Genomic DNA, 11,917 nt, shown 5'->3' with positions numbered 1-11,917 from the left:
TGGGTGATAAAATGGGTGAAAAGCAGTTAAAAAGTGGCAATTTTTTTAATAATTGGCAACAATTGGCAGAAGTCAGTGGTGAGAAGTGGTAAAAGAGGGGAAAAATGGTTAATAGAGGCAAATAAGGGATAAAGCGATCATAAAACAGTGATGAAAAGGTGTTAAAAAGTAGCAATAATAAATAAGCCGAACATCAGAACCCAGTGATGTGATGATATTAATTACTTTGTCCTCATAAACTGCATTATGGTTGTTTTTACAGATAAACTAGGCAAATTTTAAAACTAAGGTACAGTATTTTTTGAGCCAATGCTTTTTCAAAAGCTCTCATGGTCAACATAGGTGTCTTAGTTTGTTACTGGTTCACACAAACTCAATCAATCTTAAACAATATGATTCCTTGTTTCCTTATGTTGTCAGTGTATTTGTTTGTGTACACTGCAGTTAGTTGGTTCTGTATTTATCATGAGTATATGCTCTCTTTTTCCAGATGCTCATCTGTCATATTGTGATAAACAAGAATCCATAGAGGGCTGAGAAACAAATAGGGGCACAGATGCATTAGCAGCTGAGCTCAAACATACCAAAGCATACATAAACACACTCACACATGTACTCTATGTGGCTCTGATTCATATATGTTTCCATCACTACGATCACAGGAAACATCAAGCACATACTTTTATCTGCTTTGGATGCTACCTCTTCTCCTGCCTGATGTTTCTTTACTCTCTCACTCCTTAATCTATGCTTAAAAAATCTCCAAGATGTAATCTAAGTGTGTCACTGCTTGTGTTAAAGATGTAAAGCAGATAATTTGAAGACAATTTGAGCATGATGTTACCCTTAGGCATTTTAGAATATTATCCAAAAACCAAAATAAAAACGCAGAGCAGAGTTTTCTTTATCATATTTCTCATCAACTAATCCAAAGAAAAAGAAAATAATCTTGACCGTCTGATTCCGCCAGACTTTTGCAATTTTTTGCAGTGATTCTCTGCAAGTTCACTTGTTTCAAAATCCTATGAGACTGGGATTATTTTGTATGTATGAATATCATGAAAAAGAATATAAAACTCCAAGATACTTTCCATATCTGTGGAAAATGGAATTTTTTAGAATTCTGCAGTCTTGGTTGGTATTTGCACTTTAGGTTATATTTCTTTCGTTTGATTCTGGTATGTCATTTTCAGTGCACAGACAGAAAAACACACACATGCTCACACACTTATAGAGCCCTAAGGTCAAGAAAAATAAAGGGTATTAAAGATGGAAAACAAAGAAGAGGCATGTCTTATCCTTCAAAAGAGAATAGTATTATGGTCTTGCAGGCCAAAAGGCTACCTTCACTCACTCACAGTCAAACACACACATGCTAAAGCCCACACTCATACATGAACATCTGAACATATGGACTGTCAGAGATCCTCTTTGTCACGAGCTTGCCTTTTCTGTCCTAATCTAGCTTTATAGCTGGGAATCTGTTTATCCTCAGTTATGTAATGATCTTTATGGTTTCTATCAGTATGTCTCCCTCCTCTTCTTCTTCCCACTTCAATGGATAGCTGAGCACTCACAACACATGTTTCTGATATTGTTGACCAATTGTGATATAATATAAATTCCAAAAAAGTTGGGGCAATCCGTACAATGTAAGTAAAAACAGAATGCAACAATTTTCAACTTTCATAAACCCATATTTTATTCACAATAGAACAAAAACAACATATCAGATGTTGAAACAGATTTCTTACCATTTCATGAAAACTATGAGCTCATTCTGGATTTAATGGAAGCAACACATATTTAAAAAAAGTAGGTATGGGGCAACAAAAGGCTGGAAAAGTCAGTGGTACTGGTGCTGGGCAAGCTACTTGAAAAATGTAGTAAGTTATAAAAAAATCAGCTTCACTATGCTAAAGCTACACCCTGCAGAAATGTGGCAGGCAAAGCTACAGCAACACCACAAAAGTAGCTATGCTACTTTGAAGCTATTTTCTATAATAATAATAATAGTGATTATTATCATTATCACTATTATTATTATTATTATTATTATTATTATTATTATTATTATTATCCTCATTATTATTATTATTATTATTGTTGTTGTTTTTGTTGTTGTTGTTATTATTATAATTTTTAAAAGTTTTTGTTGATGCTAATTCTGAATGTTTAGTTGGGCTGCTCTTGTGAAGAATAAGCTTCATTCTGTGAATAAAGAGGTAAATACTTTGACGGTTTTTGACTCTGATGAAGATGCAGTGTGTCGAAATGCTAGTCCTCTGCGCCTGATTAAACGGCTTTAACTGATTCCTGTGCTCCAGTTTCTTTCTTGAATTTACAGGTTAGATCCATTGAAACACCTTTGTAAGCTACTTTTATTTGTTTTAATCATTAACTTTATCATCTTTTCCCTTTTTTTGTTTTTTACCTACCTAATGACATCACCATCACATTCTCCTCTGATTGGTCTGAAATGGTGAAATAACAAAGGAAATAATGTTTTATAATAGACATGATCCATGTAAATGCGTATATTTCAAAAGTACTACAGTACATTCTCGAGGAACAAATGATCTAGTTTAATATTCTTTTTTCCTATTAGTTCACATTCTGCTCCCCTACAGCTGATGAGCTAACTTTACATTTTATATCTACTTAAGTAAAACATGACAACAAATATTAAATTAAGATATATTTTTCAGAGCTGTGTGGGGTTATTTACCCACTATCCAGCAGTTTAAAAGAATTAGAATTAACCGTGACTTAATATGCTTTAAAACTAAAGAGCTGATTATGTGAAGCCTATGCAGCTGTTATGTCAATATAATAAACTATTTTATTTCATAGGGAAAGTTTAAACATGATAAAGGCATAATGCTTTATCTAAAATCTTGTTACTGTTATGGAAATATAGCTTGGACAGATTTAGGGAAGAAATCAAAAGTTTAGAAGTAAAAGTGAGTATAAATGCTTATTGCATGTGGTATACATCAGTCTCAATGATAATTATTTGTTTGGGATTTCCAAACCAAGAGCAGAGAGGTTGATGAATGTAACAGGAGAAAACTATGAGCTATGTCATTCAGGAGATACCTCATATCTGGCTGTTTGCCATTTTATATATTTATTTTTACACTGCCATGTTCAAAAACATTCATGTGGACTGTGAACAATGTGGATTTAAGATGACACTCTGCAGTGAAAATACACTGAAGAAAAAAAAAATTATGAGACTTGAGATAATGCCAAAAGAAATGTGTTTTAATATCTGCTGTTATTTCTCTGAAGTTGAATTAGACAAATGAGGCTGATTAAAGGATTTTATTCTTGCGGTTCACAGTTTTGTCTGAAGGCTTACTGAAACAGAAAGTTGATTTCTCTTAAAAGAATAAAAACACCAAACATACTGCCTGAAATGTGGTCCCTTTTCTCACTGATTGGCGCTCATCCACAAAACATCAAACAGATGGAAGTTGTGTGGGAGCCTTGTTGGCCACACAAAAGACATCAGAGCTGCCTTCTAGACCACAAGGAGAAACATGCCCCACATTCTTGTGTGTTTCTCCTGGTCTATTTCAGCTCAGATTTCTCACAATATTAGCATTATTTCCCATGTATCTGAGACCAAACAGAATTTCTCACCACATTTTAGAGGAACTACACTGAAGCAACTGCAGTCTTCTGCTTGATTGTGTCCTGATTGTGCTGATTTACTTTTAGTTACCTACGTCCAAAAGTCAAACTTTAATCCTGTTCCTGTAAAGGATATCAGCTTCTGTCCCATTAAACTTGATGGCATAGTGAATAGGTGTAAAAGCTGGAGATTACGAGCCCTCTGTGACACACAAAGCAGACACTTTAATGTCTCATTACTCTTCCAAATGATCAGTGAAGACACTAGGCCTGACACTGTTTGAGGATGTGTTCATCTTAAAGTATGACATTCAATCTTGGAAGCGATCCACTTTCATCTGGCAATGATTCATGTGCAGACATCTGTTAATGGGGATTTGGCTATTGTTAATCCACCTTATTTTCACTTTGTATTTTCTTTATTAATTATTCTGCACCTCACATTTTTGGCAACATAAATCCCTTATTTCTTCTTCTTCAAATCCCCTCCCATCTCAGTGTGTCCCCACAGATCCATCCAGAGTCTATTTTACTGAGAATCAATAAACTTTATTAACATAGAGCGCATATAACTCATACTTAACAGAAAAAGAGGTACAAAGGCAAAGGACTGACGCTAGCACAAAAAGGTGGCTGGATGGTGAAACGAAGCGCTCATCAGACTTACGTGGATTTACATACACAGACAAAACCCATCGACACAAGGGCAATTTCAAATCTACAATATATTCTCAGATGATGTGGCAGATAGGACTGTGAAGTTTTCCTCTAGTGATCGTCTGTTGTATTCGAGGCTCTGCAACTTCAGTGGCCATTCATGTACAGTTCCAGCTTCAAACTTCATGAATATGAACCATTTACAAGAAAAATTAACTTTCACTTGACCTGCTCAAGTTTCATTTAAGACTTGTGAGTGTAATGCCAGACCTTTGTTCACAGATGTGCCAACAGTAAAATCATACAGTGTTTGATCTACTTTAGATGGGACTGGATACACTGTTCTTACTGGTCAACACCAGCAAATACCAGTTCACACAGTGCTATTTGATACAGTGTACGGGATTAATTCCCAAAACCAAACCAGTCAAACATCACAGCCTGTTTTGTTTTTTTGTTTTTAGAAAGAAGCGACACATAATGATGCTACTTTAGCATTTTCCTGGCCCTTGTCTACAGACAACAGTTTTTTCTTCCGGCAGTGCCGAACAAGCTGGCTGGTATTCAAACCTGCAACCAGTAAATAGAGGACTATGACCTCTATATACGGGCGCCTGCTCCACTAACAGAGCTAAACTGGCAACCCCCTCTTGATTTGGATTGGTCAATGAGGAAGAGGTTACTGAGAGAGCTGTGAACACTGCAACAACAGCACAAAAAAAAAAAAAAAAACAGCTGACCCTGAGGGTGTTTATGCACTCAGTATGGACTACACTGTATTTGTATTGAAAATGAGCGCTGCCAGTGCAAAAAGAGTCAGCTTTGGATACAGGCCCTTACTCTCATGAATAAAGATATATATGTACTTCCATATATATACAGTACTTCCACATGAGTGCCAAAGCAATTCAGTTATGTTCAATGATCTGTGAAAGGAAGTGAAAGCAAAAACAACCAACTTCAGGTTGTCACTTAAACCTTCAATGAGGAGTCCTTAACTAGTAATGAAACAGTCTCCTTCATGACTGGTGCCTCTTTATGCCTCTTTACAAAAGTAAATCAGGCAGCTTCACAGTGAGGACTGATTCAGGAGTAAATTCACAGGCTCAAAAAAGCAGGAAAAGATATTTCATGTTTGTATAGAGCAGATAAAGCACCGAGTACTGACCATTTTTCTCTGATGTCACAATCAAATCAGGAAGCTCAAATATTCAAACAATGTTGTCACTACTGTAGATTTGTCTAGTCTAGGTTGAAAGTAGCACACATGTAGCAAATTTGACCAATAGCCATATGTAGTTTGGCTGCTTCCGAATAGACTGGCATTGGAAAAATAATGAACAATTAAATAATTGGTTACTAAATATTACATTTTATCTTGAAGAACAGCTTAATGTTCCTCTGGATTTGTCACAATTCATTTCCACTCAGCAGTTCAATAAGTGACAGCAGTCAGAATATACCTCTTTTCAAACATCCTTAGTTATCACCTGGAGCATAGCGGTATGACTGTATGACATTATTTGAGCTTCCCTAACAGTGTATGATCAGAGGAAAATGGCTGCTAGGTGAACATGGTGTACTGAAGATGAAAAAAGGTAAATAAAATAGTGACATAATACAGAGAATCAAAATCCGCATTCATCCTCTGGTACATACCATTTCCTTAACAGTTGGGTCTCTGTGTAAAATGAAAATAAACACAATGATTTTATAAACACTGAAACCCCACATTAAAATGAGCTAAAATAGAAAAAATATAAAATGTTTAAATCTGGAAATTTCACAGTTTTAAGATAAATTAACAGACATTTCAAAGTTTATGCAAGCTACCAGTTTCAGAAAACAGGCATAAAAATCCCCCAAATAAATCTTAAAATAAAACAGTATGGACAACAATCTGTAAATGTCTGGGAACTGAGGAGACCAGTTGTTGGAAATTTATGAGAGGAATGTTGTCCCATTCTTGTGTGATGTGAAATTCTAGCTGGTCAACAGTCCTGGGTCTTCTTTACCAGATTTTTTTGTTTTATGATGCGCAAAATTCTCTCTGTTGGTGAAAGGTCTGGGCTAGAGGCAGGCCAATTCAGCACCGAGACTCCTCTAATGTGAAGCCACGCTGTTGTGATGGATGTGGTATGTGGTTTAGCATGGTCTTGCAGAAATATGCAAGGTTCCCTGAAAAAGACCTTCGGAGCATATGTTGCTCTAAAGAATCTATATACATTTCAGCATTGATAGTGCCCTTTCAGATGTGTAAGCTGCCCACGCCACAGGCTATTGAACTGTGCACTGATAACAAACTGGATAGTCCTTCTTATCTTTAGTCTGAGGGACTGTGGATGCCAAAAATAATTTCTAATTTTGTTGCATCTGCCAACAGAACAGTTTTCCATTTTGCCTCTTTCTACTTTAAATGTGCCTTGGCCAGGAGGAGACAGCAACATTTCTGGATTGTGTCCATATTTTTCTTTGCATAACGCAGCTTTAACAAGCATTTTTGAATGGTATGGCACCAGAAATCACTGATGACAGACAAAGATTTCTGGAAATGTTCCTGAGCCCATGAAAAGATTTCCGGTACAGAATCATTCCTGTTTTAGGCAGTGCTGCCTGACGGCCCAAAGATCATGAGCCTCCATTACTGACCTGCACAGAGATTTCTCCTGATTCTCTGAATCTTTTGATGATATTATCTACTGTAGATGGTGGGATATTCATAGTTTTTGCAATTTTACATTTAGAAATATTTTCCTAAAAATTGTTAGACGTAGTTTTAGACCTAGTTTTTCCAGATTGGTGAACCTCTGCCCATCTTTACTTCTTGGAGACTCTGCCTCTCTAAAACAATGTTTTTATACCCATTTCTGATCTGGTGTCAATCAACCAAATTAGTAGCGGAATGCTCCTCCAGCTGTTTATATTAGTATCATTTACTTTTCCAAACTTTTGTGCCCCATCACTACTATTTTTGAGATGTGTTGCTGCCATTAAATTCAAAATAAGAAAATATTCTTTCATGAAATATTAAAATGTCTCAGTTTAAACATCTGATATGTTATGTTTAATTGTGAATAAAATATGGGTTTGTGATATTTGCAAATCACTGCATTCTGGTTTTTTTTTTTTTTAAACTAATACAGCACCCCAACTTTTTTGGGTTGTATTATGCTGTTATTCTGCTCGTTTTAGCTGACTTAATATGGGCTTTTATTATTTTGAAAATCATCACATTCTGTTCACATTTTGCACAATATCACAATTTTTAAGACAATGTAGCTTTAAAATTCATGTTGGCCTTCATAGCTGCCCAGTTTGATCAAACTGTTGGCTTTTTTATCAAGACACAAAATTACAGGTTAAAGTAAATATGACTTAGTGAAATAAATAAATATTTTAGTTGTAAGTGAACTTAAAACAGCATTCATTTTTTTTTTTTACAAAGTTAGACTATCATTATTCACAATTGTTAATGAAATGGCCATAAAAAGATCCATCACTTAACCATTATGCATCCTGGAAACAACTGAGCTTAAAATAGTAAACAGATTTTAAATAAAGAGGTTGTTCTTTCTTTCACTTGCCTTGAAAACAAATACAGATGCTACACAGATAAAACTCTCCACAACACAAGAAGCACCACTACTGTCAACAAAGGTTGCCAAAATCAGCACAAAGGGAATTCTCCTCACAGCTGTTTTGACGAAGAATGGGAGTGACCCTCAGAGGGTCTGAGATGTTAGTGCAGAAAGTGAACAGCTGGTGTATGAACTGTTGTGAATTAACGCACAGACAAGACAGCAAGAGTCTACAGTATATGGTCCAAATGAACAAAAGAAGAGTGCTGTGTGTGTCACTGTACCTAAAATTTAAGATTTGTCAACAAAGAGAGAAGATAAAGCAATAATATTTACACTGTTGTCAGGGTGAAAACCAATAGCAGCCACACCATATTCATCTTATTATCTTACACAATTTTAAAAAAGAAGCTCTATTTAACACTTCTCTACTAGCTCATTGGTTCCCAACCTTAGCCTGGAGTCTCCTCTATCTGTAAGCCTAACCTCTTCTCTTCTAAACAAGAACTGGTCTCTGATGCCAGGATGGAGAGGCCACATATTGCACTGTTTGATTAAAAATTTGCAAATGTAACAGAAAGATGTGTTACCACTTATGGATATTATTGTCTAATTGGCTCTGTTCTTCTCCACCATCTTTCCAGTGGGGTCCCAGGCTGAAGGTTGAGGACCATGTACAGCACTTTTAATCATTTTCTTTCCCCATCCACTTTCTCTTAATCTCTTCACGACCCCTAATCTTTTAATCGTCCTTCTCCCCTCTCTACAGCAGCTGAAACCGGCTATGTGAAGTCCTTGGAAACAGCCTCTATGAAGTTGGGTGCTGACATGAGGATAGTGAAGGTGCAAATGATGGAGAAGAGAGAGAAGGCCACCAGGCACAGACGGTCCACCACTGCTGCTGCAAACTTCCACTCGCTGCAGATGGCCTCAGCCTCATCCTGGTCCCGGAAACGCTGGGCGATGTAGGAAACCTCCTCCAAGATGCGCTGGATCTCCGGTGGGGGGATGCTAACGCCCATCCCAGCTCCAACTCCCATTCCCAGACCTCCAACACCACTGCCAGTTCCCCCAGGAGGCTCGGCATCGTCACTGGGTGAGCCATGAGCTCGTCCTCCCAGGGCTACCCCGGAGTCGCTCGACGGTGGGCAGTGTGGGCTCTCTATGGGGTGGTAGTTACTGAAGTAGAGGCTCATGGAACCGTTGGAGGTGCCAGAGGGGCACGGTGGGCAGGAAGTCTGTGAGAGGGGCACACTGAGGCTTGGAACAGCGCCCATTTCAATGGAGCTGGTGCTGGAGTGGTGCTGGGTAGGTTGGCGGTACTTGTAGCCTGGCCGCTTGCGCTCCTCACCAGGCTGTTTCATCCGGAGGAACCAGGCACACCAGTTCAAAAGAAACACACGAACCTGAAAGGAGACAGCGCATATGATAAAACACATTTCTGCTAAATGTAACAAGTAACCAGTAACTGGCAGAGTACTTGGATTACTTTTTTGTTGCAGGAACAATTCAAGTTATCTGTATTGTGGGTAAATATTCTGAAAAGTCATCACTTTATTTTTCAATTTCCACCACACAAAGAAAATCCTGTGCACTGTTTCTGTTCATCTCCTACTTCTGGCCAGGTAACTGCACACCTGCAGAGGATAAAACTACAGTTATGGCAGTGTGCATACAAAGCAAGCCAACTGAGTTAATGAGATGGCAGAGGACAGCATTACTTTGAGGAAATATCTCTATCATATTCAGTTTCTAGATGAAGAGGGCAAGAACAAAATCCTGATGAGATGCTAAAGCTAGAGCCTCTGTACTCTTTCATTAAATGGCTGTGCCTCATACTGCATGTCTCTGCTTTGTTTGCTGTCGAACTGTTAACATTAAAAAGAGAGTGATTAAGGTTTTATCATGCCTGTTATTCCCATTATAAGACAGACTTACAGATCATGGGCCTTAACCCTTACATAGTCCTGCAGTCAATTTTGACTTGTTTTTAGAAGTTTCTTAAAAATCAGTATGCATTTCTTTGATCTTATTGCCTAAAAATAAATATGGATGGTTCCCTACCACACCCTTTGCAAATCCCTTCATGATCAATACTCAGTATTATGGTAGTTTTATAAAAATGTATGTATTTGTTTGCTTGGTGGGCCTATGTCCATTGCTGGCTTTTTTTAACGCTGGCAGCAACCTCATTTTCAGAGCACTTCTCACCAGCATTCCTTGTTGCTACACTAAAAAAAAACAAATCCTGCTTTCCTCAGTAGAATCTTTAACATTGTTATACAAAAGCTGTGTGTTTCATATTTCATATTTCAAGAAAATATCAGACAGAACGCATGCAGACAACGTAAAGGAATCATCTTTTAACACAGACAGCAGCAGCTGCAGACCAGAAAACTACCCTTGGAATAAGATGATTCAGATCAGTGTCTCTTCCACCGTTGTCAGAAGGCCCGCACCTTCTTGATTTTGATTGGCAAGAAGAGAAGAGAAAAAGGGACATCGACTCATGCAGCACTGCTCCAAAAGTTGTGCGTTTTTCAACAAAAACAGCTGATGTTGAGCGCTGAACTACACTGGTTTGAATTGAAAATAAATGCTGCCAGTGCTAAAAATAAACCCTGCTTTGCTATGTTATGCTATTGTACTGTTCGGAAAAAGGCTATGTACCCTGTGGTGGGAAGAATGAAAACTAATACAAACAATTCTAAAAAACAAACAAACAAACAAACAAAAAACCCTGCTATGGACACAGGCCCAAATCGTGGTCAACTATGGAAATTCTATGATCAGTGGTGATTCAGTTTTGAAAGTAAAGTTTCACAACACTGCTCAGAACAATAGTCATGACAGTCTCATGAGGTCCATTTCTGTCACTCACCCATTTGGGCATCTTGCCTCCCTGAGGGTCATGGTGGTGAAACTGCAGGACTATAACAGTCACCACCACTGACATTCCCACTATCATCATGGTGCTTGCGAAGTATTGAGCTGCAGAGTACAGAAAAAAAACAACATCAAAATGCTTTCAGAGAGACAGTTTCAGGTACTTTAATGCCTGCCTTTGCAGATCTTCTTTGACCTTCGCTTATGGTCACAATGAAAAAGCATACAGTCACAGGTTAAACACTGAGCTCAAATTAACTCAAAAATAAGTTGATTTCACACTTAAACATAAAAGGAAAGCAACGCTGATCAGCCTAGGGATTTATACTGCCAGGGGGGAAAAAAATGCATTAAACAATTGAAATAGAATCCATACAAAAAAATGGCAAAACAAAAAATGGTAAACAAACAAAAATAAAGAAGAACAAAAACAGAGGAGGACGGAGAGAGAATGATTAGTGCTGGTTCTGGAGAGATGTTTTACCCTCAGAAGGGAGAGGGGGCATCAACTGAATACTGTGCTCTTTTTAAACTAATACGCACACACAAATATATATATATATATATATATATATACCATATATACCATATATATCTGAGGGCCTACCCTCATTTCTATGGTTCATTTGTGTCTATAATCAAAAGAGGCACCATCAACCTACATGTGATGTGGACAAGAGTTGTAACCTAATGTTTGAGGGTATTAAGAGAAAGATGGATGGTAAAGGAGAGGTGCCTTTGGAGAGAGAGACAAGGGGAGGGATAATTTATTTAAGGTTCATTTGAAAAGGAGGTAAAGAGCAATTAAAGTGGTGCAGAGCACTACAGCATGTTTAGCCTTGGCTAAGGTTGCAGTAACAGCCAACAGGTTGAGCATGCAAAAGATATTATCAGTTATAAAGAGATATCTGCAGATTTCGGCAGTCATTTATCAGTTATTTTCTTTCTTTATCCAAAAAGGGGAAGTTTGCAGACACTACAATTCTAACCATGCCCATGGGGTATCTGTTGAAGACATCAATTAGCTGTCTACATTTATGTAAAACTGCTAAAAGTAACAATCCAAATGCTCTTTAATTAAAATAACTGGTATAAAAAAGCTAACTTAAATGTAAGACTACCTAATGCTTATCTGATGATTAACGACAGGGCCTGAT

At 37.5% G+C, this 11,917-nt stretch overlaps 1 protein-coding gene across 1 annotated transcript in view; it reads right to left on the bottom strand.

Moving 5' to 3' along the window:
- Positions 1-8,432: 8,432 nt before the first annotated feature.
- chrna8 (cholinergic receptor, nicotinic, alpha 8) overlaps positions 8,433-11,917 on the bottom strand; it is a 73,460-nt gene continuing 69,975 nt past the window's right edge. Inside the window, exons 8-9 of the mRNA XM_041798184.1 lie at positions 10,756-10,865; positions 8,433-9,280 (exon numbers count right to left, since the gene is read on the bottom strand). Coding sequence (XP_041654118.1) covers positions 8,657-9,280; positions 10,756-10,865 — 734 coding nt within the window. The 3' untranslated portion in view covers positions 8,433-8,656. The remainder of the gene's footprint in view (positions 9,281-10,755; positions 10,866-11,917) is intronic.

The sequence above is a fragment of the Cheilinus undulatus genome, linkage group 10, assembly GCF_018320785.1.
Source record: "Cheilinus undulatus linkage group 10, ASM1832078v1, whole genome shotgun sequence".
NCBI lineage: Eukaryota > Metazoa > Chordata > Actinopteri > Labriformes > Labridae > Cheilinus > Cheilinus undulatus.
Note: the sequence above shows the minus strand (reverse complement) of the source record. Positions and strands in the feature narration are given on the sequence as shown.